Here is a 26396-nt window from a genome sequence, read left to right as displayed (position 1 = left end):
GACCATAGAGTTATTTCAGTTATATCTTTTCTCATTTTTTGTGGTGGATTAACTTATGGACTGTTTCTCTGTCATAGTGTTACGTTATTAAAGAATCGGTCCATTTATGTGTTACCAAAATCATGTTTATCGTCTTATCGATTTATGGATATTTGAGTAAATGGCATTTGCTCGAGGCATAACGAATACATAAATACGTTTTCCTTTATGTCTCAAAAGACAAAGAAAAGCATCGAACATGCAACTATAAGGGCGTAAAAATAGCGTTAGCGACATATAATCTTCAAATTAAAAGAGCGTTCAGAGAGTTTCGAGGTCGTTTAATCGACTCCCCAAGAATTCGAAGTTTCTGCATCTAGTCAATATCCATAAGAATAGGCCTTTACGCTTCGCGGCATGAGAGGAGCGAAAAGAAATTTAATTTTGTATGCAAATTGAACCGCTATGCCTGAGGCAAAGTTTGCCAGTTGTTGCCATTAGTAACAGCAGCTGAAATTAACACGATTTTGTTCGCGTGATCTTGCCGAATCAAACATTGTTAAGCTAGGCGAATCACGCTATATGCTATTAAATGCTACGAGACTCGAAGATACATTAAATTCAGTTACAGCTAAACATAAAGAACAAGATTATCGAAGCGAGGTCAAACTTCCCAATTAAGTGTTTATTTGTAAGGAATCGCTTAGCAACAGTTTCCTTATATAGTCAGTCAACCTTGAGACTCTTCATCGCTTGCTACAGTGCTGTTTTTGCAGAGAGTCCACGACGAAAGCCTTTCAGTTGAAGAACAATGCGTTTGATTGAACGAACCCAATTTATTTCAGTTGCGGCTGTTCTTGGTATGTACTATTGACCGTGTTTTTACTATAATAATCACGTAAATATCGCACATGTAGCGAATTGGTTAACATTGCTCAGTATGGCGTGGTCTTAATAATTATTTATTCATTTAACGCGGAACTTAAACTCACAAAATTCTACCTTGATTTTATTCTTGATCCTTGATTTTTTGCTTTTTTCGTTTGGGAGAGTTAAGGAACGAAACAATTGACCTTTTACTTTCCATCAGACTCTGAAATAATAGCGAAATCAAACATGGCCACATGCGGACAAAAATTCGAAAGATCGTTTCTCGTCAAAAGGCCACTTTTCAACTGAAAGAGGGGGTATTTCAATTTTGTCAGTGACATTACAGAAGCAGATTACAACTCGAGCTCCAAGCTTCAACTTCACACGAATTCACACAACACACAAAAAAATCTGTTTGGTTTTCGTTAGAGGTCGTTAGACCCATATACATTTCTCGCTTGATTTGACGCCGTATATGTTAATTGCGAAGTAACCAACGGTCGCCAAAACAATCCCTTCTCATAATTTTTAATTTGTTTATATCGAAGTTTCAGTTTTTGTATACTAAATATTATACTTAATATATATTTATTCAATGTTAAAAATTTTAAAAAAGATAGTATAAAATTCCAGTTTTTCGTCGTTTTTCCGACAAAAACGTGTGCGCAAATTTGCTCGCCTAGTCACTACTGACCGAAAGTGTTTTTTATCGATCGTTTTTCAGATACACAAAGTACCTCGAATAAAAATTTACAAGCCAGATTATCAACGTTTTTTCTTTGTCATTTCCTTGATTGCAGCTTCCTTTAATTGCTTTGCTTTAGCTTTGGATGTAAACGAGCTCAAACGTTCGAAGTCGAGTGACATAAATATTTACAGTTTGCTGAACAGTTAAAATGCTCTGCTAAGAACACCCACTGTTCATACATATCGGCTGTCCTTAAATAGACAACTGAAATCCTGAAATCCTTCCTGTCAGTTAAGTATTTTAAGTTTAGTCGCTGCTAACTGCCCAAATACTGTAACGTAACTTACTTGAGCGCCTTTCAAGTACACGGGCGTTCCGTTCGATGTATGTGTCTGAATTGTCGTCGGGCGTGATTCAAAGGGTGAGAGCACCACATCGCAGAATGGAAACACTCGCGTCTGTCAAGTATATATAGTTCCTTATTACAAATATTGCACTTGGCAACAATTTATCAATTTTCGGAAAACTTTTTTGCAGTACGAGCAACGAGGCTCCATTAGGTAGCGTCGGTTATCCTTTGTCGCAAAAATTTTAAGGACATTTATCCTATATATCTCTCCAAAATTATTAAAGTAGTTATCCCTAAATCTGCTTTGCGAATTTGCGGATTTTGATTCATTTATATGGGTTCAGAAATTATCACTTTCTTGACATTTAAATACTATGTTAGTAGATTAATATACTAAATAAATGCACAGTGAATGCCACATCAAGGTTGGTTAACCGTAAACAGAGGGTATTGCTCGTGTCACAGCGCTTGCTCGTATTCCCTTTTTCGCGCTAAGAGTCGATTGCATCACGGGGGCTGGCCGAGACTGCAAAATATAAGGATTTGTGTTGTGCAATTTAAGTTTACCTAGCGTCTTTTTCAGCCTTTTTAAAATTTTGTTCTTCTGTTGAATTGTTTTTTGTTCCTAACAGCCCTGAGGCTAGAAGCCAGTGGCAAATAATATAAAAAATTAACTCTTTCGACAGTCTTATGGCATTAGAAAATAGCACTCGAAGGCGGTCGTAAATAATGCTACCTACATCAAAAAACAAACAAACAAACAAACACTGTAAGACATTAAACATTATGTGAGACATTGTGAGACAACTTAAAATACGTAGCACTTTATTTTGTTTGCTTACCCGCTTGTGATGTTACTAGCGCTGAACTGTCTGTTAAAGATGTGGCTTTTGCTTGCTTTCGCCGGCTTCAATTGTTTAGGCCAGACAACCGATTTTCAATGGACTGTCAGTCAGATAAAAATACTAATATTGGTCAGTCCATTCAGGCCTTACGAAAATTCCATTTGAATATCAGCAAGCCTGAGGGTAAATTTCAATTTTGGCAAGACAATGATAAATTGAGTTGCATTTATGTATTTATTTTTCGATTTTGGAGTTGTCTCGTTTTCTAAACTACAATACAAAGAAAACACTGACACTTTTGCCAACATTCATCCTTGCCTAGCAGATTAAATGTATTTTTTAAAAACTGTTTATCTATGAAGGAGATAATTGCCCGAGGGGCTAACTACAACGTTCCTCGCACGCTAAAAGCATCGAACTATTGCAAAATATAGCGTAGAGTCAGAGATATAGGGCAGTTGGAAGTTTGTTCAGTCAAAGCTGTTTAGCCGACTTCTTAAAAAGTTCTGGCGTCCAAATAACTGTACCAAAATAACTGTACGGCACATGTGCTAGAGAAATGAAGAATCAATTTTATATCTAATTTATATCGCAATATTTTCCGTTGTTTCCATAGTAACAAGTCAAAACAGCACGACTTGCTTGCGTGACCTAGCGCATGCACGAGCATTGTTCCACCCTTAGCAACAGTTAACATATAAAGTCAATTTGAAACAAGCATCCACTACACTTTTGTTTGCCTGTCGACCATTAGCCCTAGCGCTGTTGTTAGGAAGCCGGAGAGACTTTAATTTGAAGAAGTCCTAATATGAGTTTGATTGAGCGAGAGAAATTCATTTTAACTGTTCTTGGTAAGTATTAAATAGTGATCTTTTTTATCACACAAGGAAACATTGAGTGTTACTATCGACAGTGGCTTTGCGAGAGTCAAAGTTAATTCATGCGAAAGAACTCGTGTCAAGAAATTTATTCTTACTAAATACTCAGTTTTATTTTTTATATATTCGGCCTGGATTTTCTCATTAAATTTTTTGTTCGTTTTTAACTGAGCAGCGATCAAGTGAAATTTCGTTTAAGGATTTGGCCCGAGTCAAAGAAGAATTTACAGACTGTATTATAAACCAACCTCCTAGGCAGTTCCTAACCGCCTTTTAATTACCAGAGTGTAACATTTTCCGCCTTAGCTTCTGATATAATCGAAATAAAACGTATGAAATCAACTAAGCCTATCTAATTCCACAGTATATTATATCAACAACTGAAATCTTTGAAATCTCCCTCGAGTCGGGCATTTCGCGTTTATTTGCATTTTTTTCTCAGCGTGTTAAACAAAAACTGTTAATAAACACTCACGTAACAAGTCACCGAGTCAATTTTAAGGCGTTTAGCACCGTCCTAACACTACGTGGAGAAACGAACGTTATATTAATGTACCCCATAAATCTTTTCTTTGGCTTAATTCGCGCGTTCGGAAATGGATAGAATTTCTGCGTGCCGATATGTCATCAAGAAATCGGCAGGAATTGATCGTGGCGTATCTCATTCCAAAGACACATAACTAAAAAGAGGTGAAACGAGCCAAACACAAGTACAAGCACCAGGGGGTGGCGTATCTAAAAAACAAAAAGATTCTGCTTCAGTAAACTATTAATTTACAAAAACCGCCAAGTTTTTAGTTTTCCAATTAACTTGCAAATTGGGAACGAGTTTCAAGTTTGAGAATCAGCCAATTAAAATACTATTTGCTTTGGTAACGGCAAAAAATTATGCTGTGTTTTAGATAATTTCGGCGCCTTAATTTCGCTGAAATATAAGAGCTGTCCTAGATCCGCAAGGTTTCAGAAAAAAATATGGACTCGATGGCGCGATTTTTGCAAATTAAAAAAAAAAAATTAAATCAAATTTTATGTTCAATCTCCGTTAAAAAAAGGTTACACTCGAAACATTTTGTAATTTTTTGGTTATTTTCGGTTTTAAGCGCTTTTTGAAAATTCTTTAAAACTGCTCGATAGATTTTCTTTAAACTTTCATCACGAATACTCTCTTATGCAAAAAAGAATAATTCCAAAGTTTTATTATCATTGATTTACTGGAACGTGTCTGTCTGTCTCTTTCTGCTCTGTCTGACTGCTCTGTCTGTCGTCTATCTCTCCGTCAGTCTCTGTCTATCTGTAATTTATCAATTTAGAATTCTCATCATTATCATTTTCTTGCAGGTCTGGCGCTTCTCATTGGAAAAGGCACCTGTGACTCAAGTAAGTTCCGTGAATCTAAACCCAAGTAAAAACGAGAAGGGACTAGGGAGAGTTAGGAAATGAAAGATTATAACGGGCATCTTGCATGGTTTGGTATAAAATATAATCTCTCAACTTTAACTATATTAATTTAATTTTTAATATATTAGTAGGTCAAACTTATTCTAACATTATATTAATTGTTAAGTAGCAATTATTTGGTTTCAATTTGATTGAGTTTTCCAGCTCACGGCTCACTTGGAGATCATTACTTAATGAGTGTGGTTGCGTGATTTGTTAAACTAAGTTGCAAAAACTAGCACTGAGAATGATTTTATATTGTTTGTATTCAACACAGTTTGCCCGAATGGTATTACTAACATAACAGCTTCAAGTGGTGTTCTGGCCTATCCCACCTCAGGAGATTATGGTATAAACGTAACAAAATGTTGGAAGATTGAAGTTCCCGATACTTACGATGGTATATACTATATTTACGACAGGTAAGTTTTCTGCGGTACCAATTTTTAAAAAGGCACTAACGTGGTTATTTTACTGCATTTATAGTCAAAAGCAGCTAGAACTGCGATAAAACAAAAAAACAAAGGCTAGCAAAGGATCGCCAAATTAGATCGCAAATACTCGTTACTGGTAAATAATATTTTGACCTTAAGAATTTTGCTTATGCATATGCGTTTTGTTTCGTGGAGTACTTGAAACTAGGATTTTTGTGCAGTCTTGCAACCGCAATTGAGGCTTTTTCCTCTCGAGTACATTTTTGCATTCTGAAATTTTTTTTAGACTGAAGATATTCCGAGGATTGTCCAAGTGCTGTTCACAGGCCATACGTAGGTTTCAGAACATTTGTCGAACTTTTAAGAAAATTAACGAAGTCTCCCGAAGATCTTCGGGGGAGATCCGCAGATGTTTCAGCTTTCGGTTCAGTTTGCATTAAAACAATTCACGGAGTAATCGATATCTTCACAGTTTTTCTCAGGGAAAGAAATCTTGTAACAAACTTTGGCCTTTAAATATAATTTATATACTTCTGTTGCAGTAAAATTGCGTGAAAGTGCTTAGAAATCTTCCCGTCAGAGGTAAAATTAGCATACATTTGGAGAAATCGTTTGGATTTGGACGTTTTGGATTTTTTGGAGCACCTTTCGAGCAACATTTTTAATGAAAAGCAACTTTTTGGAATTTTTTCATTGGAGCAACTTTCTAGCAACTCTTTGGGAATTTTCAAGCAACTTGTGGGCAGCTGTTCATAAGCATAACCAGTGACCGACTGCGTTGTTCGCTCTGAGGTGTTAGTTGATTCGGCCTTCGGCGGCATCAACAATCACCTCATAGAAATCTCAGTAAGACATGACTTCTCTGGAACCTCTATTTTCATTCGCCCCCTGTAAACACTACCTCTATTGTTATTCAGGGCTAGGGGCATTGTTGTCACCTGTTATCTATTGTTTTAAGAACCAATGAATTAACTCGTTCCGAGAGGTAGTGGGCGACCCAGAAATCTCGAGCTCATAATCTAATTGATAAAAATATATTCGCTATTCGCTTATAGTTCGCTTTAATATAATTGCTCAATATAAGTGCTGATGACAATACAGAGATATGTAGGTTTATGTTCTGCCGTAAGTATGCAGGGATAACATCAGTGTTATTTTATTTTTGTTTCAAGGTTCGACATGGAAATATGCAAAAATTGTGAGTGTGATGGTATCAACATCCAAAAAGGTTCCTCGTACAATTTTTTAGCCTTTGGTAAATCCTGTGGACGATTCAGCGACAGGTATTTAGAATATCTACGCCGTTTGGGAAGACCAGCAGGAGATGATAAATCTGAAACGACGATGTACGTTCGTTTTGTGTCGGATGACACTGTTCATCGCAAAGGATTCAACTTTTCCTTTATCGCTGAGTCTCAGAGTGGTAAGTTAAAGAATTGGTGGTTTTCATCAGAGTTACGAACATTTTTTGGTTGCTAGAAAAGTAATAGGCTGTGGAGTAGACAGAGAGGAATGTTTTGTCCATATATATTTTTGTAGCGTTTTCAGTCGAGTTATTGCAAAAATAGTCTCAGGAAAATTACAGTGATTATTTCGCAGTCGCCATATTGCTGTCCTTTTTGGGGGCACCAATATGACCGCCATAAAAATAAACACGAAATAATGTTGATTCTACTATCAATATCTGACGGGTCGAGTTTGTAGCTTTTTTGCTATTACTTCTAAATCTTTATCAGGTTTGAAAATTTAAAATTTAAATAAAAATATCCGTTTTGTGACAATTTACAAACACGTTCACCCGAGTCATCGTAAATGGAAAACATTTTTACTTCTGAAACAAAGAACTGAGTCGATAGCAAAATTTGTATAGAGATTTGTGTTTTTCAATTTTACAACATATAACAGAATAGCTTTGTAAGATCATAGTTAGTAGAGGTCTCCCTCTACTAACTATGGTAAGATTAAAAATTTGAAATTTTAAGATGACATCAAATAAAAACCACGAATTGTTCTCAGTGCCCCATGTCGACAAATGAATGAGTAAAGAACAAAAACTTTCCCGCTTTTTAAAAAGTGCACTTAAACAGGGGGTTTGGGCATTAATCGCTAATGGCCACACATTTTTAAACAGTTCACAGTCCCCTATTTTTCCGTGAAGTCGCTCCTGAAGTCGTGGAGATCGATCGTTGTGTTCGACTGGCCGCCACGTTGGTTACTGAACGCGAGCGAAAAGCGGGGAGACCCACGTGCATTTTGTACTCTTCCCAGTTTTCGCTTCCATTCAGGAACCAAGATGGCGGCCGGTCGAGCTCAACGCTCAATCTCTACGACTTCACAGAAAAATTAATAGGGGACTGTGAATAGTCTACACTTTTTTATACAAGAGAATAAGTACCGCTAGCATCACAGCTTCAGATCCTCTTGATAGTGATGTACAATAAGCGGCTAATTGTAAAAGAAGTTTATAGACCCTTTATATGTCAGAGGTAGATAAAACCTGGGAATCAATTTAAACTTTACATCATGTAATAACCTAACCTATTTTAATCTATACACAGGTGGCGTAGCGGCCTATCTGAATGCATCTGAAGATGAAACCATTGATTTTGGAACACCAAAAGTTGGCATCGAAAACTATCCCAGCGGTTTCGCACAACAATGGTACTTAATTGTCCCTGAAGGACAGCAGGTCCAGATCGACTTCGACACTTTTGAACTGGAGCAGAGTGATAAATGCAAATACGACTATGTTGAAATCCGAGAAATCGGAACACGCGGTCCAATCCTGACAGGACGTCTGTGTGGCAGTTCAAAGCCGAGCTCCATGCAGAGCAAAGGAAACATGGTTTGGGTACAGTTCGCTAGCAATAACAACGCTACCACAGTCTATAAGGGATTTAAGGCCTCCTTTAAAGCAGGTGTGTATTAAAAACCGACTTTTATAGGGGAACACAATTACTGGTGTCATTTTGGCCCATAAATCCCAATCGAATTAATATTAAAATTAAAAAGTGTAGGGTTAGAAGAGAACCCGGAGAAAAACACTCGGAGCAAGGACGAGAGCCAACAACAAAATCAACCCACATATGACGCCGGTTCCGGGAATCGAACCCGGCCCACATTGATGGGAAGCGCGCGCTCCCACCACTGCGCTATCCCTGCTCCCCCAAACAAGTGTCTTGAAACCAAAACGAAAGTTATCACTGTGGCCAATAGCGATCACACATGCAGGACAAAGACGAACCAATGAACCAATCAAAAACTCGAAGCAATTACATGTAGCCGGCAGAAAGCGCGGGAAAACGTGTTGGAGTGAGTCGGTATTGGCTTTGCTTTAACTTCTGATTGGTCGAGAAATTGGTGAACGTTTTTCCAACCAATCACCAAACGAAGTAATGAAAACCAGCACCAAATCCAACGTGAGCCACCTTCGACACTCAAGTGAAAATCGCTCTTCTGAAAACTGCTCTATAATTATCAGTTTTATGTTGTGAGAGAATTTATAACTCACTCATTAAGGTACCTGAATTTCATGGTAATCTTGCTTTTTGCACAGTACTTTTAAAAGAGAAATGGACTTAGAATGTTCTTTTTAACTTTTAATCTTTGTTTTGCAGTTGGAGGTCAAGGAAGACTGTCCGTCAGCAGCCCATTGACGCTTCTGTTCGTCTCAGCTTTGCTCATGGTTGCATCAAAGAACAACTTGTTTTAAATCCGTGTGTTCTTATCATCCTAAGTTATTTACAGTTGTTTAAACTGTTTTACAGCAATTCCCTTTACATTTAATAGCTGTTAGTTTGTAGAGATAACTTGTTTGAAAATTTTGATAGTGTGTGTTTCTGACTTTGTTAGTAGTTTATTCCACGGCTTTTACCATTAAAAATGGTTAATTTATTAAGTGAAAAATAGTCTGCATCCAAGAAGGGATCTTTAGATACTTTCCAAGAGCCCTCACTCCTCCCTGTTACTGACCAGTTGAAAAGAAAACTATCAAAGGATACGAGATTGATGTAAAATGAGAAACGAAAGCAGTCGTACTCGTGCTTAATCTCGAACTCGAACTCCGATCTGAAGATCCCTGTATGGAACTTTATAATAATCAAGCACTCAAGTACTCAAGTTCGTCGTGGCTAAAGGAATTTTTATTGCTATGAACCAGACCTAGGGCCGCACCTAGGATTTTTTGTCAGAGGGGCAGACTCCGCACACCTTTAGTTTTCTTTTTTTAGTTTAGTTTTCTTCTTTAGTTTTCTTAGTTTTTTTTTTTTTTAATTTTCCTGGCGGGGGAAACTGCTCCCCCCCCCCCCACCCTCACGCTATGTACGTCCCTGTGAACGTCTCAAATAGCTCAGTATGATAAGATACTTGGCCAGGATCAAGTTGTAGCTGTAGATGTAACATAACATGCCGAAATATTCTCTTCTTTTGTCAACAATTATTCTTAGTGAAACGTTGCCAAAGTAATTTTAGAATCTCATTGATATTGCTCCAGACGAGCTTTTTAGGAAGGGCAGAAGTTTACAAGGTAAACCAAAAACATCGGTTTTAAAGTCAACAATATAGGCTAATCAGTGGAATTGTAAAAAAAACTTTGTATTTCAAAACTCTGTTCGTAGTCATATAATCTTTTCGTTCGAAGAGGGTCTTCGAACACGGTTTAAATTTTGCGTGGTCATATGTTTCTAAGACACCGGGTAATTTAACGCACATTAATTACAAGATGTATAATCATGTATATATCACTTTTCAAGTCACTTCTTTATTGAGTTATAGAATTGATTTTGGATAAGATGAAATGCTGTAGTAATGTGTATTGGAACCAAAAAACGAAGAAAGATTGTGAAAGTGAAATTATCCGGTTCACGGTTTGATCGCCCACAACAGACCGAGTGCTTGTTTTCAATATTTCTGCTGAGTAAGAATAATTTAGTCTTTAATAAAGGTACTGACAAAAACTTCTATTTTATTGTTTTATCTGGGCGTCATGTTATCGAACCTAAAACCAACCCGGTGTTGACTATCTTTTGGAATGCCCACGGAGAGACTGGCCCCTAGGTCGCCACTACATTAAAGTTAAGATGTTTTCACGAATGGGTTACGTACAAATTATTTCTTTGTCATTGGCTCAGAGCAGGCAAATTTATCATTAATCATTAGTCTATTCTGGTTAAATCCGGTCCTTATTCGAATCACAAACCAAAAATTAAATTGACAAGTCACGCATCACCGATGTATGTAAACAGCTATATGACCCGAATCAAGCGTCATAATGATGATGATGATGACTTTATTGGTTAAAAACACAATTACTGGTATCCCAGTAGTTTACATTGTGGCCCAAAAATTTGCGCAAATAGGAGGGCGGGGGGGGGAGTGAAAATCCCACTCGTGTTTCGTAGCTCGATTTTTGTCTAATTCCCATTCCCTAGCCTGTTGTTTCCTCAATTTCCACAAATCTCAGTCCCAGTTCCATTGTTTTTGTTTGCGACTCGCAGTCCCACTGACCCAAATCTCATTTTCCAGTAAAAATTTGCCCAAATCCCAGTTTTCATTTTATCCCTTCAGTCACTCACGTTTGGGTGTTGACGGCCGCTACAAGTCGCTCAAGTAACTGTTGTAATTGAACCGCCGAAACAGTCTTTCGGTCGAAGAAGGATGGGTTTTATGGAGCAAATCCAATTCATTTCAGTTGCGACTGTTCTGGGTAAGTAACATTCATCGATTTAATCATGTTTAATATGTGAGAAATATGCCGACTACTACTATATCACGAATGCATGCGGCGCGTGTTCGCATAGCGTAGGTCTTAGATCTCTTAGTTGATCGTGTAAATCTAGTGTAAATGCTTGAAACGGAATCACGGGTCTGAATGAAAGGGGGGTCCACATGTCGGTAGTCAGTTAAAATTTTATTACTTTGTTAATTTTTTCGTCCTCTGTCGCTAGTCGGGTATGAATTGGAGGGTCCTCATGACGGTAGTATGCAGTAAAAACTAAATTACTTTCTCGGTTGTCAGTTATATTTTTCGCCCTTTGTCTCTAGTCGGATAACCTCATTCAGACACTCATAAAAGCAAATGACTATGATGCCGCAGTGTATTTAGTGTACCCTTCATATAATAGCAGTTTAAAACGTTGCTGTTTTATCCCGGCCTGATTTGTACTTTCCGCATTTCGAAACTGACGTGACTGTCTTTTCTCGGAGTGCAATATCGAATTTATCTTGTCTTCAGAACTTTGGTGCCCGTTGAAGGCTCTGAGATGTTGTAGAAACCCTTCACGCAAACTACGAGTCCGCTGCGAGAGAAAATAAACCTCGTATGGCGATAGTTCGAGTGACGCATGGAACATTTTTTTATAAAAGGCAAGAATTAAAAGTCTGACAAGACTTAAAACTTTATTTTAAAAACTTTATAAAATTCCTTTTTATAGTATCGCAAATTTTACGGCCAGTACTGACCTAGGAGCGTATATCACTAAGTGCCCACTCGTGGACAGGAATTGAACTTTAAGCCAAAGAAAACTACCCCCGCAAAAATATCATAACGTTACAGCATTGCAAAGCATAATATTTAATGTAGTGAAAAAATGTTACGCGAACAAAAACAAAAAAGGAAGGAAAAAAAAAAATTTTCCCATGCTCATGTCATTGTTGAACAATTCATCTTCATTATTCATCACCGAGCTTAACATTTGCCATCTTTAATTATTATTTCCTACTCGCGTGATGATTTCGATATTGCTGATCCTTGCAGTATATAGGACGCGTGTCACATATCTACAAAGTAAATGGCCCAACTCACCACGAGACTCTCGAAGTTAAGTTGGTAAGAGCGCCCAACCGATTCTGGGAGGCCATGGGTTCGATTCCCGTTGGGGACTCAGATTTGTTCTTTGTCCCATGCCTGTGTCATTGTTGAACAATTCATCTTCATTAAATAACAATCAATTATCCAGAGTTTTGCAATAATTTTAATACAGCTTGTATGATATATATAGTTAATGACTGACGTATTCGATCTATATCGTGGCGCTTCATCGCTTGTTATAAATTATCCAATCGTTTGGTCACGCGACGGTTAAGCCCTGTTTCCTGTTGTGCTAGTGTAGCCGCAGGCCGAATGACTGTGGGCGCCACAAGATCGTTACTTCGTGCCGGCACTTCTCAGCACCTCGTGCCTTCGGGCAACGAAAAGAAAGGCTTAAGGCCTGGATAAACAAGGAAACTTGTTGTAGAAACATCGCTCCTTGTCATGTTTCCTAGGTGGCTAAACTAGCGGGAAGCAAGGAAAATGTTTTGCTTTCCGGGTGGTTAAACGAGGAAACAATGTTCCGGGAACAAAGTGTCACGCATGCGCATAAATTAGACATCCAAAACTATTGAGTCAAAAAAATAAAGAATATTACAGATTGTGGAAAATTACTAGATACTCTACTTCAAGTCTCAGCTCTATACCGTATTCCGTTCTCGAGTTTTTCGTCAAAATGTTCCACACAAATTAAGAGAGCACAGTATGGAAACGCCATGTTGGTGCCCATGCTGCAGGCCATCTTTATGTCGGCCAGAAACCAATGAAAATATCTGGAATCCATTTTCGGATATAAAGAGCGGTCAGTTCACCTTCACGAACAAGTAAACATTCACATTAGCACTATTCAGTACCTATCAATCTGATAACCTTTTTACTGTCTTATTTACTCTGATTTTGTTGCAGTTGGGGCGATTTTCTTTGGTAAAGGAACGTGTGACTCAAGTAAGTTCTAAACAAGTATACAAATTAAAGAAGGCCGCTCAGTAATAGAGCTTTTTCAGCATGTGTGAATAGCCTACACTTCAACTAATATAGCGACGACAAGGTAGGAAGCCATACTTAAGGGGGGTCCTTCTTAACTACCAATCCGTTGCTAAGAAAGATTTCTGACCGTCAACTTCTGGAAACCAAACCTCTTACGGAAAAGAGGTTTGCACAACTTTGTTCTATTGAAAAGTAATTCCAGAGTTTCAAATCACGGCCATATTTGGCAAGTCACCTGACCGAATAGAAAATACCCTAAAACTGAAAGGGCATATAGATCTAAAAATTTAAATCAGTGCCAACAGATAAAGAACGTCCACGTGCGTAATGCTTCGTGTGTTTTTTATGAAATTCGCATTATTGTTAAAGTTATGGCGTAATAAAGACCCGTATTCTCAGACTTTCTTCATTAGCGTCCCATTCTTACATGCAAACGGAAAATCCATAGGAAGGATTATGAAGAAGGGTATGTTGTCTCTAATTCGTTGAAAAAAAAACAGTAAAAAATCCGAATTCTACCTTTCTCTCAAAAGTTTTAGTGATTTTAACTTCAAGTGCGCGGTTTGGGACTGGCACTAGTTTCGTGCAGTTGTCCTCCCCACCGAATATTCACCGTTAAGCATTGCCGAACACTCCAAAATAGCTTGCAACCAAAAACCATCTTTAGAAATTCCTTAGCAACTGTTCTAAATCTGTAGTTAAGAAGGACGTGCATATTCTTTTGTAATCATCACAGTTTGCCCGAATGGTATTACTAACATAACAGCTTCAAGTGGTGTTTTGGCCTATCCCAACTCAGGAGATTATGGTATAAACGAGACAAAATGTTGGAAGATTGAAGTTCCTGATACTTACAAAGGCATATACTATATTTATAACAGGTATGTTTTTCCTGGGGAACCGTCTTATTAAACGGGGCACTCGCATGATGATTCTGCTTCATTTTTGGTCAAAGCCGGTATAAAATTATGAAAACTATTCAACGTGAATTTGCAAGGACCACCGTGACAAAATAGAAGTACCGTATCCTCTCACTGTAGAGGATCTAATCAGCTATAACAAAATAACCAATGATGAAAAATTGCAAGGGTGATTCAACGGTTTGGTCCTGTACTTAAATGCCAATATTTCGGAAGGCACGGCCTTCCTTCTTCAGGGTCTTACAGAGAATGACTCTAAAGGTTAAACGTTACAGATATAAAATGTGAGAAATACGATATAACGCGTAACTAGCAATGGTAGAAAAACAAAAACGTTAAAATCTAAAATTTGAAAAGAAAAAAGAAACGTTACAACATGAAATTTTAAAAAAAGAGTGTTCAAGTCTTAAGTACCATTTATAGCATCTTATTATATATTTATATCTCCGTTCCGGATTTCACCTTAACGGCCGAGGTTGGGTATATTGTGTAACAAAATATACGGAGGATAATAAAAACAATAGCCTCAATTTGGCTTCAAAAATATGCATGAATATTTTTCCTTGGACATTATCTCTTCCTCGATGCTCACAGTTTTCCTCGAGCCTCGCTCTCGGAATACTGTTCCCTCCCCCGACAGAAAATGTCCGCGGACAACTATCCGTGCAACTGCGTCAATTGTTTATCAGGAGATTGCTTATTGATTTTCTGCCGGGGGAATGTGAAGGGATAACCCCAAGATATTTTATTTTTGTTTCAAGGTTAGACATAGAAATATGCAAAGGTTGCGAGTGTGATGGTATCCAGTTTGCGACGCCTTCCTCGTACGATTATTTACCCTCTAGTAATAAAGTCTGTAGGCGATACAGTGACAAGTATTTGGAATATCGACGCCGTTTGGGAAACCCAGAAAGTGGCTTTGAATCTGAAACGGCGCTGTACGTGCGTTTTGTGTCGGATGACACTGTTCATCGCAAAGGATTCAACGTTTCTTTTATTGCTTACTCTGACATACCTGCAGGTAAGTTAAGCCCCAATATAAATAATCCCCGGGGGGCACTCCCATATATGAGCTCTATAGGTATGTGCCGCTGTGAAGGGTAGGGTTTTCAAGCAGTTTAGTCTGCGATAGGGTTAAGAAATCAGAAAGTTTTGGTCTAGAAAAGGGTAGCATTTGCCGGAAAACTTATCTGTGTTATGACGAATTTAGTCCAAAATAGGAATAGAAACTCAGAAGAGAAAGAGGCTTTTCTAAACGTAAATAAAATCATCGCAGCATCGTTGTTGACAGATGGTTTTCCACTAAAACACTGACAGTGATACAGTTCTAAAAAATGCAAGTCTGGGATAGGGTAGGGATTTATGGTGTCTAGTCTGGTATAGGGTTGCAAAAATCAGCTGAACATGGTCTGATATAGGGCAAGGGCTTCAAATTCCCAGCGGCACACCCCCACCAAAAAATATACAGGGTGCCCCCCCCGGGAAATAAACATTCTCATGAACATTTCGTTTGTTGTCGGCTTGAGTCGCCGTAGTTCGTGCATACTCTTTAAATAAATACATATTCTTATGATTGCAAGGGTCCTGCGCGACCTTTAGAATGTCAAATCCTGGGGAAAGAACATTTTTTTAGCGAAACAGGTCCTATTGGATTATGGTGCACACTCACGTATACTGCATTTGATTGCGCGGCTTTAATTGCTTGCTGTCTGACGCTGTTTTAGCATTTACATTTTAAAAATGTCGCAAACGATGGTTGTACACTGTAACAAACAGTAGTGAAAAAAAGATCAAAACATTCCTGAATATTTTGACAAGAGGAAAAAGTTGTGCTCACTTCGCCCCTCAAAACTGTAGTAAGCCACTTTAAGTTGTGGTTTAAATAATCATGAAACTTGGCGTTCAAGTACAGGGATTGGTTTCAAATGAAAAAAAAAAAACTAATGCTGACATGATAGTTTCAGACTCTCTTGATATGCATCACAAGAGGGTAACTGTTAAAGTAATTCGTACGTCAAAACCTTGGAATCAATCTGCACTTTACATCATGTAGTAATCAACTGATTTCTAGCCTGCGTTGCAGACGAACAAAACCCCGGTTATATCCGTCTGCGAATTAGAGCACAAAAGCTTGTTCAGGCCCCCCGCGTGTTACCAGGGATTTCTATAATAACCTCTGATTGGCTTTTGAATAGGGCCGTTCTTTCGTGCGCCGCAATTGGTCAAGTGAATGTTGTGAAACCATAGTTACGCGTTCGATGAATACCAGATACCAGTTAGGTCAGTTACAGTAAAAACGTTTTTGTCATATAATTTGTACATTTGCCGTTCGCTTTTCACTCGTTTAGAAAGGGCACTATATGTTGTCAGCTGTATTATTTGGAGGCGTTTTTAGTTGAGAGACTGTCGCTTTATTTATTAATAGCAAATGTGTAGAGGTCATAGTCACGGCTTTTCTGTTTGTATATTTTGACACCTCTGTTTTAAATTTGTCATATGTAATTAATATTGCGGTATGTCTTGGAACATTCATATTTGTAAGATATTTGTAGAGCTCTCGAAATATTCGCTCTGATCCTAAATTTTCCGTGAAGATGTCTACTGTACTTGCATTCTGCATTTGTAATGCCGGGTTCGGCTGTTTATTGTGTTGCAAGGTGTGTGGCTTTTCATCACGGATGACGGATGTGCGTTGTGTGACATTCTTTCACCACAAGACAAATGTAGATTATTTAACATTTCTTCCACGACCTTTTTGCTTGTCAGTTGTGTTTGCTTCTTGTCGTTATTGTTGTTTTCTTTTCTATCAGGTTTGTCCGAACCGGCTGCTTTTTTACCGCTTCAAACGCTAATTCTTACTTATCTGCCGTGATCGCCGCCAAGTTTATTTTGTATCTGTTATTCATCAAAAGCGAAATTATGGTGTTACGAGATCCATTCGACCAATCACGGCGCATGAAAGAACGGCCCTATTCAAGAGCCAATCAAAGGTTATTATAGAAATCCCTGGTAACACGTGGGGGGGCGGAACAAGCTTTTGTGCTCTAATTCGCAGACGGATATAACCGGGGTTTTGTTCGTCTGCAACGCAGGCTACTGATTTCATACGTACACAGATGGCGTAGTGTCCTATCTGAATGCAACGGAAGATGAAACCATTGAGTTTGGAACACCAAAAGTTGGCATCCAGAACTATCCTGAAAGTTACGGGCGGCGGTGGATTTTGATCGTCCCTGAAGGAAGACGGGTCAAGATCGACTTCGACATTTTCGAACTGGAGCAGAGTGAAGACTGCAAAAACGACTATATTGAGTTCAGAGAAGCCAACTTTGTCTACAATGACCCAACAAACATCCAGGGATACCGTGGCCCAATCCTGACCGGACGCCTGTGTGGCAGCTCAAAGCCAAGCACCATACAGAGCAAAGGGAACATGGTTTGGGTGCAGTTTGTTAGCGACGACAACTCTACCACAGTCTATCAGGGATTTAAGGCCATCTTTAAAGCAGGTTTGTATTAGAGATGTTTTAAAAATAGATTTAGCCAAGCCTAAAAGCGGAGCTCCCCAGTTATTCTCTTTGCCCTTCATGTAAATCTAAATTGACTTACAGAAGAAACAAGGACTTGAGCCAGCGATGCAATGGCAAAATCATTACCCGGTTAGCGGTCAACTTCCAAACAACAGGGGATCTCGATGAGTTCTGTACCTGAGCCCGCGATATGGTCATATAATACTGGTCAGCGGATACCTTGTTTTGACAGCTGTCAGTTGATCATAATATTGATGTCCGGTTTCAAACATGAAAGCGGACGTTAACCTTTTATTTAGAGTATGGCCACCATGTTTGTGTGACGCCGTCCGTACGAACGTAAAGCGCACGCGCGAGCGATCCTTGCTGCTAGCCTTGACGACCATGAAAAAGCAGATGCATGGTTTTTCTATTTCTATGCATGCATGATTGACTTTTTCCATGGTTATGGGGCTCCGGCTTGGGAGCTCCACTATCACTAAAGCCAATTGTACACGGTTCAACATTTGTTGAGCAACAAATGCTGCAGGTTTGCAGCTGCTTTTGAACAAATGTTGAACAGTGTATCATGTGATGTTGAATGTTGAAATTTCATCATTCAACATGTTGAACGTTGTTTAACGGAATAGAGTCTGGCTCGATCTACTGCGTTCAACAAGTTGAAACATTTGTCGTCGCGACATTTGTAGACCAACAAATGTTGAACTTAGATCATTGGCTTTGTCAGATCAAGACTGCTAGTTATTATCCTAAGATTTATATAATCTTTTAGATTTATAAAAATGACTTTAGCTCGGACAACTCAGCCGATAAGGTGCTAATAGGTTATTTCGTATCTTGCTTCTCTGGCTGTTGGTAAATACACATCATAATAAAAAATTGAAACAAAGAGTGAGAATCAATTTTTAAATAGTTACACAAATGGATGAAAAGCACTCTGCGAACACTCCAGAACCCTTGTGAATTAAAAAGGGGAACTGCAATAAAATTCATATTTTTCATGTGTTGTACTTTACAGGTCAAGAAAGATTGTCCGTCAGCAACCCATTGACCCTTCTGTTTCTCTCAGCTTGGCTCGTGATTTCATTAAAGAACGGCGTGTTCTAAATCCGACAATAGTGTACCATTCAGTCATTTACAATTGCGTGGACAGTTTTATTCTGCTTTAAACTTAAACAGCACTTTTATCAAATTAAAAAGAAATTTCTTTTTTCAAAATTCGTATGTTTCTGAACTAGCTGGTAGTGTGTTTTACGGTTTGTAACATTATAAATGGCTAAATTTTCAATTAAAATATAAGTTCACACCCAAGTATTTACTTATGTGATGTTTCTTACACCGATCGACTTGGAACTTCGATAAGCTCGGAGCTTATTGAATTACTAGATTTTAAACGTTAGCTAACTCGATCATTTTGTAGATAACGTTGTTCGACAAGAAGAGAAAAAACGTAATAAAATATACTCAAGCATTCCATCCTGGATTTTCTTTCTTTTTCAAACCAGTGTTACATTTTTAACATTTTTTTTAAAATTTAAGTTATTATGTTTTTTTCTGAACAGTCAGTCTGTCTCAGTTAAAAAAGTAAGGCAAAGTCTGTGTTTTTGCCTAGTGGTCCATCAGACCGGGTCTTATCCTTGTTTCCGTTGCATGAAGCGACTTGGAGCATTGCTATTCATCCCTGTATGGAATGCTAGTCCATCGCAGGCTTACCCCCTGGCATTAAATTCGCCGGTACCCAATTAATTTTTGGTTGTCAGGTGACGTCATCAAAAGTCTAAAACTTAGAATCGCAAGATTTAGTACGCAGCGCGCGCTTTCACGCACAGGCAAAAAGATTTCGCGCTGCCTTCAAAGCACGATTTTATGTACAATCTATTCAAATAACTCTATAGACACACAAAAAACGAACAGCATAGAGCAAATCTCGTTAGCCTTTAGAGCAGTTTTCAATTGAGTGTCGTAAAACCAAAACCAAAGTAATTACTCTGGCCAAACACAAAGGACACAGACAATCCAGTAAACCAATCAAAACTCGAAGCAAATACATGTAGCTGGCACGAAGCGCGGGAAAACGTGCGCGAGCGAGTCACGATTGGTTTTGGTTTTACTTGTGATTGGCTGAGAAAGTGGCGCGAGATTTTTAAACCAATCACTAAGCGTAGAAATGCAAAACCAAAGCAAACGCAATTTACTTTCGACACTCAAGTGAAAACCGCTCTAGCATTTTGTAAGATTTGTTTAACAGATTTCTGGCATTCATTTACCCTCCTGGTTGCAAAAGACCGGGATACACCTGAGGCCGTTTATCCACCGCTTAACTCGAATTTTTTGTGAATATCTCGTTCGCGTTTCAAGCAATCCAAAAACTCTAAGCTCGTTACCTGAACCTATCGTTTGCGGCCGTTGTAAATATTTGGTTGATTTTTTGGGGTGTTTGGGAGGAAATAGTTTTTCTCAAAGGATTAGTTAAATCTAGAGAAATAAGAAATATTGAAGATTTAATGTGATTTTAAAATTAGAATTTGAAGTTAAAAATTAGTAAATGGACACCAAAACATACAGTCCCCTGACAACCTGAGGTGCTCTTGCGTGGGGGTCAACTATCTGGTGGCGTTCCAAAACTAATTTTCTTTCGTCTATCCCAACAATTTCTTCTATCTTAAAATTTCACACAAATTCACATTTACCCCTTAATTTTAACCCAAGAGCACAACACTATGACTCCTGCAAGAGAATGAACCCCGACTGCTTGCTACCGAGTCCCCTGTTAAAATCACTAAGGCCACGGGTGTCTCCCAGGAAACCATGCCTTTTTAAAAATATTTTCCTCCTTTGCTTGTTTGTTTGTTTGTTGGACACCTCCATAAGACGGACACCTGGTGATGGTCCCTGCAGTTTGTCAGTCATTTTATTTTACTGTAACCAAACTCCCTATAAAACAGACATCTTTCTAAGACGGACAACGAACACTTTGAAATCATTAGCGGACACTTGAGAAGTGTTTTTTATCATGTTTTATTACTGAAAATACTTCCAAACGTCGTATCGACCTAAAGCAAAGTTAGTCAGCGCCCTAAGGATAGGTGTTACCAAGCTTACTTACCAAAAACAATGACGCTTTAACGGACTACTTCTCTGCTTACGTGTATGGACAATAAAGACGTCGTTTTCTACTTACAGTATATTAACAGTTTGTATAAGCTCTCAATTTTTGCTTTAACAAGCAAATACGGTCCTTTTATTACTTTAGACTTGTTGCAGTTAGCAAAGGTTTGTTGCATTGTGCAAAGGGTAAGCTTTATTATCTCAGAATTACTGGTGTCATGTTACCTCGACTCTCTACATAGCGGACACCTCTCTAAGACGGACGGCTGCGGCCGGTCCCGAAGCTTAAGGTGTCCGTCTTAGAGAGAGTTGACTGGACCTTACCCAGAGCACTCTTGTCATCTTATAATATTATTTCCCTAAAATTAAGTGATATCTTGATACAAAAGAGATAAGAATTCTATTTATTTTACATAACAGATACACGAATTTTAACAAGCACAATTCTCAGTACCATCTCCGGCAAAAACTAGCCCATCCGTCTAAAACGTCATGCCAATTATAAAACATGCGTTACAATTTTTCAAACATCGAATACGAAAAAGGATTTCAGTTGCCTTGCAAGGCATACAGAGGATTTTATCTATTTTTCACTTGGAACATTAAGTGGAGTATTGTTCGTGCTAAATCTGCTCCTTGATATGTCTTATATTCCAATTTACAATAAAAGTTTGATAAAACGCGGGGTCCTGGGGTCTGGAAACCAAAACTCAAAAAGAATCTCTTTCTGGCCAAAAAGACAAGTTAAATTTTTGGCTATTAAAATGCATCACCAACTACCGTATTTATTTGATAAAACGCCGCGGCGTTTATTAAATTTTTCGTGATTCGAGTGTGGCGCTTTTATATGAGGGCCGCGCTTATTTAAAATTCAATTTATTTCTCGCTAACAATAGTATGGTAACTGAACATTTAGATTTTAAAAACAGAAAAATGAAAAAAATGGTTTTGATAAGTCATTTTCAATATCTTAAAACATTGTTACAATCAAGAAAAATATTTTTGAGGCTTGCTCAAACTTGATGATTACTAGATTTTCTTTTTTGCTCTATTCGCCGCATCATGATGCGGCGTTTATTCGAGGGTGGCGTTTATTAATATTTCTGTCCTGATGTGTGGCGTTTATTTGAGGGCGGCGTTTATTCGAGGGAGGCGAAAGATAAGGTAACTCAGGATCTTCGTGAAACGTGTTTCCTTGTTTCAAAAAGCCTATTACATGTAAACATGTCGTGAAGGACAACATAGATATAGTAATTTCTTTTCGTGCTGGAGCAAAAACGTCTGAGCAAATGTTTTGTTTACCTAAAAGTACTGGATCAAAATATAGATCCCTTTCAGCCAAGTATTCGGGCATAGTAGCGTTGGCTGGCTGGTTGGCTCTTAGCTGTAAATCCGACACCTTTTTTACTGTCTTATTTACTCTGATTTTGTTGCAGTTGGGTCGATTTTCTTTGGAAAAGGAACGTGTGACAGAAGTAAGTTCGGATCAATTTAGGTTTCTGGGAAACTGCTCACCTACCCCTCCCCAAACCTAATATTTTGCCCAAAGCGATAAGTAAGGGTTAATGTTAAGTTTGGGGAGGGGTAGGTGAGCAGTTTCCCAGAAACCTAAATTGATCAGTAAGTTCTTAAACCCCTCATGCCAACATATAAACTCTTCTTCTTCTTCTTTGGTTTTCGAAAGCCAAGGAAAGCCCTGGGAACGAGGTTGATTTCTTCTTACCGTTCTACATACTGTAAATATCAAACCAGTTGAGCCGGCCTCAGCGGGGGATTGGCGGTCTCACAGCGTAATTTGGCGTTAGTGACAATATCTCCATGTCCCTCCCCGGCTGAGGCCGATTTTGTGGAGCTGACACCAGTAATGCATACCAAAAAAGCAATGGTCGTACTTTGGAGCATTATTTACGCTTCAGTACAGTAAAAGGAACCCAAGGAACAAAGAAAGGAACAAAAAAATTACCAGAGACTACGGTGGTGTAAAAATGGAAGATATTGAGCTTCGAGTGAGATGCAGGCGATAATAGTTTCCAGCCTTGGAAATATTTAATAAAGCACCCATGATCGAAATTTTCGCAAAGCAATAACTTACTATGATCTCTTCGAATTGTTCCAAGGAACTGGTAAACAATAGAGAGCACGACACAGCACAGTGTAAGTCAATTTTATTCATAAAACGTTGTATTTCCTGAAACAAAAATTGTTTCATTGCCATTAAAACACTTCAACCTCGTTCCCAGGGTCTCTCTCTCTCTCTCTCCGCCTGGAAACGAGGTTGACAAACACTTATAATTTGAATCTTCTTTGAGAGCTTGGGCTGGGCTTGGGCTGCCTGTGCTGAGACAATCGATGAACGACGACGCATCTCATATCCCGGATTTTTTACCCATTTTTTGGTTTTCAACAGTTTGCCCCAATGGTATTACAAACATAACAGCTGCGACAGGTGTTATTGAATACCCCGAGTCAGGGAATTATGGTATAAACGAGACAAAATGTTGGAGGATTGAAGTTCCAGATATTTACGCAATCTGATTGGCTACACAGGTGCCGTCTAATTGGCCGTTTTCACACTAGAGCCAGACAAATCGTCTGAGACGGACAAATCGTCTTAATGTAAAAACGGGACGGACACGATTTGGACGTACAAGCCGAATGAATTTGTCCGTCGATTTGTCCATCTAGGAAGACGATTTTTCGAGGACGACTTTGTCGTCTAGACGGACAAGTCGTCTAAAAGCCGTCTAAATTCACACTGGACGAACAAATCCTCAGACGACTTGTCCGTTTTCTAGTGTGAAAACGGCCATTGTTAAATAGAATCCGTTTAACGTCTGTCAACAGCACTTAAAGCTGGACAATTCATTCACAATTCACAATTGCTACTACGTTTCTATTGTAATGTAATTTTGATATCTGGCACATGCGCATAGAAAACGCGCGAGACTAAAAGTATTTTCTTCTCGCGAGTAATTCCATCGCGTGTTCCACTCATATTACTTAACAAATTCGTTTATTTTTTGTTTCCAGGTTTGACAAAGAAGAGTGTAAATATTGTCGTTGTGACTTTTTCCAAAGTGCTTCATATTATCACAGTCTGTCAAGCACGGGAAACTGTGGAAGACTTAGCGATGGGTATTTGGAATTTCTTCGCCGTCAGGGAGACCCAAAGGACGGTAAAACTAATAAAGAAACAACGAGGTACTTTCGTTTTGTGTCGGATGGAACCGTTCATCTCAAAGGATTTAAACTCTCCTTTATCGCTGAATCTGACAGAGGTAAGTAATGAAATGAAATAACCCGCCAAAAAAAGCTCGTCGTGAGTGTAATCTTAGTCAGGAAATTTAGTCTCCCCAATTGCTTCTCCAGTCATGTAAAACCCCACTTCTGCCCCTTCCCTCCTTCTTTGCCATAATACCCCGTATTTTAAAATATTGCACGACAAATTATTATTATTTAAACTCTCTCAAAATCGTTCGCTTCTTGTTTCCGGTTCAGCAGCAGCTCCCTATAATGGCCCATACGAGGAGGCTCCGCCCTAAAGGGGTATATTAAGGGTATATTAAAGGGTCGAGATTTCACAAGTTTAGGTATATGAAACAGTGGGAATAACGGTCGTTTAGGTATTTAAAAAGGGCCTTCAATTAAAATATTACGAACAGACGCACCTTATGGCTGTATCAGTTAAATTTATTTAAGGGTACATAAAAATGGCATCAAGACTTCCTGTTTTAGGCATATATCATGTCAATTCCAATAAAAGGTATACGAAAGGGGTAAGTGGTAAGGGGCTTGACCTCGGGGCGGAGCCTCCCCGTACAAATCTTTTTTTGAGTAGCCCCCCTCCCCTCCCCCACCCCGGGTGCACCGTGAAGTAAAAAAAAATCTCTGTTGCTGTTATAGATTCCAGCGTCTTATTATCAAACGCGCGTTATCGATTCTAGGAGTGTTTTATACTCATAAATATTTTGAGCGAATATTCAACGAGGCAAAGCCAAGTTGACTACCGTTCATAGAATAACGAGGAGTAAGTAGCTATATAGTCAAATCTGATTAGATAAGACATTCTTTAGGGTTGCAGTATATAGTAAACCTACAATTTTGTGTGTCTTTAAACGACAAATCAAGAATAACTTTTTCCTTAACTCGCGTGTGCGATCGTAATTTATCAGCGAATAGACAACAAATGGAGAGCCAATCAGAATCGCAGATTTCCGATGAGTAGCGCTGAATCACGTCTACCTGCTTATTGTATATCAAACTCACTGGTGTATTAAGCCAGTACTTTGTACTTGTCATCATGTAATACTTCTCTGCACACACAGGAGGCAGCATGTCTTTCCTCAATGCAACAGAAGATGAAACCATTGAGTTTGGAACACAAAAAGTTGGCATCCAAAACTACCCTTCATATTACGCCCAGCAGTGGTTTTTGATCGTCCCTGAAGGAAGACAGGTCCGCATTAACTTCGACGTTTTCGAACTGGAGCAGAGTGAAGACTGCAAAAACGACTATGTTGAGTTTCGGGAAGCCTACTTTGATGATAATGAACCAAATCACATAGGGGGATACCGTGGCCCAATCCTGACCGGACGCCTGTGTGGCAGTTCAAAGCCGAGCACCATACAGAGCAAAGGAAACATATTTTGGGTGCAGTTTAAAAGCGACTACAACTCCACTACAGTCTATAAGGGATTTAAGGCCTCCTTTATAGCATTCAAAGCAGGTTTGTATTAGTGACATCACTTATCAAGCCCCCAGTTATTATCCGTGGGTTTATAATCCTTTAGAAACACCAATTGCAATAGCTTTGTCATAGAAAAAAAAAAGAAAAGGAAAAAGACATATAGAAATTAATTAGGCATTAAAACGATATGTTTGAAATTCGCCAGAAGAAACGGCCTCAAACGTCTTAAAATATTACACGATCAATATGTACAGATAGAAACTCTGCCAGTTATGATGATTAAGCTAATTAATTAATTAATTTAAAATTCGTATATGGCTTTATTCAGTTTTCTTTTTATTATGACAATGTTATTGCAATTAGGTGTATATAAAGTTGAGTCTGGCGTATTTTAAAAAAAAACTTATGTCGGATAACTGACCCGATAAAGTGCTTGCATGCTTCTCTTGCCGTTCGTAAATACATCATAATGAAAAATTGAAACAAAAAATGACAATCAATTCTTAAAAAGTTACACAAATGGGTGGAGCTTTCTATCATGCAGTATTAAAATTCCGTAACTGATATTCTAATGGCCCGGATTGGCTGGAAACAATTCATAATCTATATGTTTTGTATTTTTCAGGGCAGGGAAGACTGTCGGTCAGCAACCCACTGACGCTTTTGTTCCTCTCGGCTTTGCTCATGATTGCATCAAAGAACAGCTTTTTCTAAAACCGCCAAGTCTGTTCCAATCAAGTCTTTTTAGTCATTTGCAAATGTGTGAACAGTTTGTGTTTTCTTTAAACTTATACAGCTAGTTTTTCTTCTTTGGTGTCATCGCAAATGGTTAAGGGGAGTCCTTCTTAACTGCCAATTTGTTGCTAAGAAAATTT

General features: G+C 38.5%; 3 protein-coding genes across 4 annotated transcripts; all 3 read left to right on the top strand.

The window, feature by feature from the left end:
* Positions 1 to 584: 584 nt before the first annotated feature.
* On the top strand, positions 585 to 10435 carry LOC144653591 (bone morphogenetic protein 1-like). 2 transcript variants are annotated; one of them, XM_078513628.1, is made up of 6 exons: positions 585 to 839; positions 4948 to 4986; positions 5324 to 5468; positions 6653 to 6903; positions 8039 to 8398; positions 9098 to 10435. In XM_078513628.1, the coding sequence occupies exons 1-6, from the start codon at positions 791 to 793 to the stop codon at positions 9190 to 9192; spliced, it is 939 nt and encodes a 312-aa protein (XP_078369754.1). In that variant the 5' UTR covers positions 585 to 790; the 3' UTR covers positions 9193 to 10435. The 2 variants fall into 2 exon arrangements, with proteins under 2 accessions (XP_078369754.1, XP_078369755.1); XM_078513629.1 differs by lacking the exon at positions 585 to 839 and adding an exon at positions 3439 to 3582.
* Positions 10436 to 11046: 611 nt separating this feature from the next.
* LOC144653587 (bone morphogenetic protein 1-like) lies at positions 11047 to 19197 on the top strand. Its single transcript, XM_078513624.1, has 6 exons — positions 11047 to 11184; positions 13195 to 13233; positions 14012 to 14156; positions 14957 to 15216; positions 17312 to 17704; positions 18744 to 19197. Exons 1-6 carry the CDS (start codon positions 11136 to 11138, stop codon positions 18830 to 18832), a joined length of 975 nt encoding a protein of 324 aa, XP_078369750.1. The 5' UTR covers positions 11047 to 11135; the 3' UTR covers positions 18833 to 19197.
* A 3056-nt stretch (positions 19198 to 22253) lies between these two features.
* On the top strand, positions 22254 to 26386 carry LOC144655085 (bone morphogenetic protein 1-like; the record flags this gene model as incomplete). The annotated part of the gene is made up of 6 exons (XM_078515303.1): positions 22254 to 22308; positions 23241 to 23359; positions 23678 to 23736; positions 23864 to 24111; positions 25159 to 25560; positions 26147 to 26386. Coding segments are annotated over 6 exons (972 nt in total), but the record flags the coding sequence as incomplete, so codon positions are not given.
* Between the last annotated feature and the right edge of the window lie 10 nt (positions 26387 to 26396).

The sequence above is a fragment of the Oculina patagonica genome, chromosome 5 (assembly GCF_052425735.1).
Source record: "Oculina patagonica isolate OP01 chromosome 5, crgOcupat, whole genome shotgun sequence".
In the NCBI taxonomy this organism is placed as follows: Eukaryota; Metazoa; Cnidaria; class Anthozoa; order Scleractinia; family Oculinidae; genus Oculina; species Oculina patagonica.
The sequence above is the reverse complement of the archived record's forward strand: the minus strand, read 5'-3'. Positions and strand labels throughout refer to the sequence as shown.

Bases quoted from the DNA above. Each gene is read 5' to 3' on its own strand.
- LOC144653591 (XM_078513628.1), top strand. From the start codon at position 791: ATGCGTTTGATTGAACGAACCCAATTTATTTCAGTTGCGGCTGTTCTT. The intron at 840-4,947 runs GTATGTACTATT...ATTTTCTTGCAG, and splicing joins TTCAGTTGCGGCTGTTCTTG to GTCTGGCGCTTCTCATTGGA. The intron at 6,904-8,038 runs GTAAGTTAAAGA...ATCTATACACAG, and splicing joins TATCGCTGAGTCTCAGAGTG to GTGGCGTAGCGGCCTATCTG.
- LOC144653587 (XM_078513624.1), top strand. From the start codon at position 11,136: ATGGGTTTTATGGAGCAAATCCAATTCATTTCAGTTGCGACTGTTCTG. The intron at 14,157-14,956 runs GTATGTTTTTCC...TTTTGTTTCAAG, and splicing joins ATATACTATATTTATAACAG to GTTAGACATAGAAATATGCA. The intron at 17,705-18,743 runs GTTTGTATTAGA...TGTACTTTACAG, and splicing joins TAAGGCCATCTTTAAAGCAG to GTCAAGAAAGATTGTCCGTC.